Source organism: Athene cunicularia (assembly GCF_003259725.1).
Source record: "Athene cunicularia isolate RWA chromosome 3 unlocalized genomic scaffold, athCun1 chr3_part1, whole genome shotgun sequence".
Taxonomy (NCBI): Eukaryota; Metazoa; Chordata; class Aves; order Strigiformes; family Strigidae; genus Athene; species Athene cunicularia.
In genome coordinates this window covers 3,217,537-3,220,335 of record NW_020799097.1, presented here as the reverse complement: position 1 = coordinate 3,220,335, position 2,799 = coordinate 3,217,537, and the positions used below count along the sequence as shown (strand labels likewise).

The 2,799-nt window shown below is 59.7% G+C and overlaps 1 protein-coding gene across 1 annotated transcript; it reads left to right on the top strand.

The window, feature by feature from the left end:
- The first annotated feature begins 29 nt into the window (after positions 1 to 29).
- LOC113478458 lies at positions 30 to 1,223 on the top strand. The gene is made up of 2 exons (XM_026845694.1): positions 30 to 796; positions 996 to 1,223. Exons 1-2 carry the CDS (start codon positions 39 to 41, stop codon positions 1,123 to 1,125), a joined length of 888 nt encoding a protein of 295 aa, XP_026701495.1. The 5' UTR covers positions 30 to 38; the 3' UTR covers positions 1,126 to 1,223.
- The last annotated feature ends 1,576 nt before the right edge of the window (positions 1,224 to 2,799 follow it).

Here is a 2,799-nt window from a genome sequence, read left to right as displayed (position 1 = left end):
CCTCATGGTCCGAGGTGGAGATGGGTCAGTGTCACCTCATGGTCCGAGGTGGAGATGGGTCAGTGTCACCTCATGGTCCGAGGTGGAGATGGGTCAGTGTCACCTCATGGTCCGAGGTGGAGATGGGTCAGTGTCACCTCATGGTCCGAGGTGGAGATGGGTCAGTGTCACCTCATGGTCCGAGGTGGAGATGGGTCAGTGTCACCTCATGGTCCGAGGTGGAGATGGGTCAGTGTCACCTCATGGTCCGAGGTGGAGATGGGTCAGTGTCACCTCATGGTCCGAGGTGGAGATGGGTCAGTGTCACCTCATGGTCCGAGGTGGAGATGGGTCAGTGTCACCTCATGGTCCGAGGTGGAGATGGGTCAGTGTCACCTCATGGTCCGAGGTGGAGATGGGTCAGTGTCACCTCATGGTCCGAGGTGGAGATGGGTCAGTGTCACCTCATGGTCCGAGGTGGAGATGGGTCAGTGTCACCTCATGGTCCGAGGTGGAGATGGGTCAGTGTCACCTCATGGTCCGAGGTGGAGATGGGTCAGTGTCACCTCATGGTCCGAGGTGGAGATGGGTCAGTGTCACCTCATGGTCCGAGGTGGAGATGGGTCAGTGTCACCTCATGGTCCGAGGTGGAGATGGGTCAGTGTCACCTCATGGTCCGAGGTGGAGATGGGTCAGTGTCACCTCATGGTCCGAGGTGGAGATGGGTCAGTGTCACCTCATGGTCCGAGGTGGAGATGGGTCAGTGTCACCTCATGGTCCGAGGTGGAGATGGGTCAGTGTCACCTCATGGTTTGAGGTGGGTCATTGTTCCCTGGCAGTGATGAGATGGGGTAGATGGAGGTTGCTGTCAGCTCATGGCTTGAGGTGGAGGTGGGTCACTGTCACCTCACGGTCTGAGGTGGAGGTGGGTTGGTATCACCTCATGGTCTGAGGTGGGTCACAGTCCCCTAGCTGAGGTGAGGTGGATGGGCACTGCTGTCACCTCGTGGTCTGAGGTGGACATTGGTCAGTGTCACCTCATGGTTTGAGGTGGGTCATTGTCACCTGGCTGAGGTGGGACTGATGGGGGTCACTGTCACCTCATGGTCTAAGATGGATGGGCGTCAGTGTCACCTCCTGGTTTGAGGCAGAGGTGGGTCACTGTCCCCTGGCTGAGGTGGGGCAGCTGTGGGTTGCTGTTAGCTCATGGTCTGAGATGGACGTGGGTCAGTGTCACCTCGTGGTCGAAGGCGGTTGTAGTCAGTGCGGTGTTCCCCACGTGGAGAAGGGGAGATTTGGGGGCTGCTCCCTCTTTGGGTGAGGAGAGACCCAAAGGAAGGAGAGATTCCCACAAAGTGAGCCTGGGGGGCTGAGGTGAGGAATTGGGGGTCGTTGTCACTTCACAGTCCGAGGTGGATGTGGGTCAGTGCTCCCCTGAGTGGAGGAAGTGGGAGGACCCTCCTTGTGCTGAGGGGACGTCCAAGGGGAAGAGAAGTTCCCCCCAAATGTGTCTGTGGGGCTGAGGTGGGAGAAGTGGGGTTTGTTGGTCCAAGCAGGATGTGGGTCAGTGTCCTCCATGTGGAGTTTTGGCGTGACCCCTGCTTCACTGAGAGCCCCGAAGAGAGGAGAGATGCCCCCCCAAAGGAGTGTGTGGGGCTGGAGGGAGGGGAATGGGGGCTGCTGTCACCTCGTGGCCTGGAGGGGACATGGGTCAGTGCTCCCCACAAGCGTGAGGGGTGGAGGGTGTTCTAGCTCTGTGGGGCTGTAGATGGTGCCCCAAGGGATGGGGTGGGCTCTTGCTACCCCACAGACATGGGGCAGGACAAGGAGCAGGGGAGGATGGAGCTGCTCTTCCCGACGGGAGCTGGAGGGAGAGTCACCCCACGGGTGACAGCGAGGAGACAGGCCCGGGGCTGGGGGTGACCCTCGTATCCAGCACTGCAGAGGGAGGTCCAGTGGCCCTGGGGAGGGCTTGCCCCACCAGTCCCCTTCTGGGGCTTAGGGCAGGGGCAAGGGGGAGCCCTCACAGAAGGCAGGGGGCTGCTCCAGAGAAGGTCTGCGGGGGGGCTGATGGCAGACCCCCGACATGCTGTTTCCAGAGGGTTGGTGTTCTGGAGTGGATCGAACCCCCCCTCCCCCGGTAGATGATGAGAGGAGTGAGGGTCACATCCATCCCTGAGAGCTTCTCCTCACTCGGCAGAGGGGGACCCCCCCCCTCCCCTGCACCGAATGAGCAGGTTGTGGGAGTGGAAAAACGCAGCGTGATGCCTCGGCTGTGGCTTTAGCGAAAGGAGAAACCTTTTCCCTCGGCCAGGCGGTGGGGGAGTGAGGACGTTAGGGCTGCCAGTGTGAGGCTGAAGGTCAGGGACAGGGAATGTTTCCTTCTAGCAGGAGAGGTCCTGGGGTAGAGGAGCCGTTGGCCAGAGGAAGAGTCTGGGAAGTGACCCCCGGGGCTCCGTGGGAATAAAAAAGCATCCTCCAGAGTGAGCTGGAAATTGCCTTATCCTCCTCAAAAAGAGATGTGGGAGGAGGCAGGGAGGGATTCTCCGGGATGAAAGCCTGTAGATGCAAACGCTACCACAAGAGATGTCGGGTCTTACGGAAAGGGGTGTTGTAAGGACAACCGTAAAGACCCGGCGTGGCCCAGCATCCTCTGAGATGGGACGTGGTTTAATAGGATGGAAGGGGTGTGAGGTTTGGGTGATGGAGGGTGGAGGGAAGCCTCCGGTTTGTGTCACGGGGTGGTAAATGCTCCCCTCCACCCCACGGATGGGTTAGACTGTAGGGAAGAGGCTGCAGGTGGGTTGGTTGGGTTTTGTA

Coding starts and splice junctions, on each gene's coding strand:
- LOC113478458 (XM_026845694.1), top strand. CDS start 39: ATGGTCCGAGGTGGAGATGGGTCAGTGTCACCTCATGGTCCGAGGTGG. Junction 797..995: donor GTGTCACCTCATGGTTTGAG/GTGGGTCATTGT, acceptor TCGTGGTCTGAG/GTGGACATTGGTCAGTGTCA.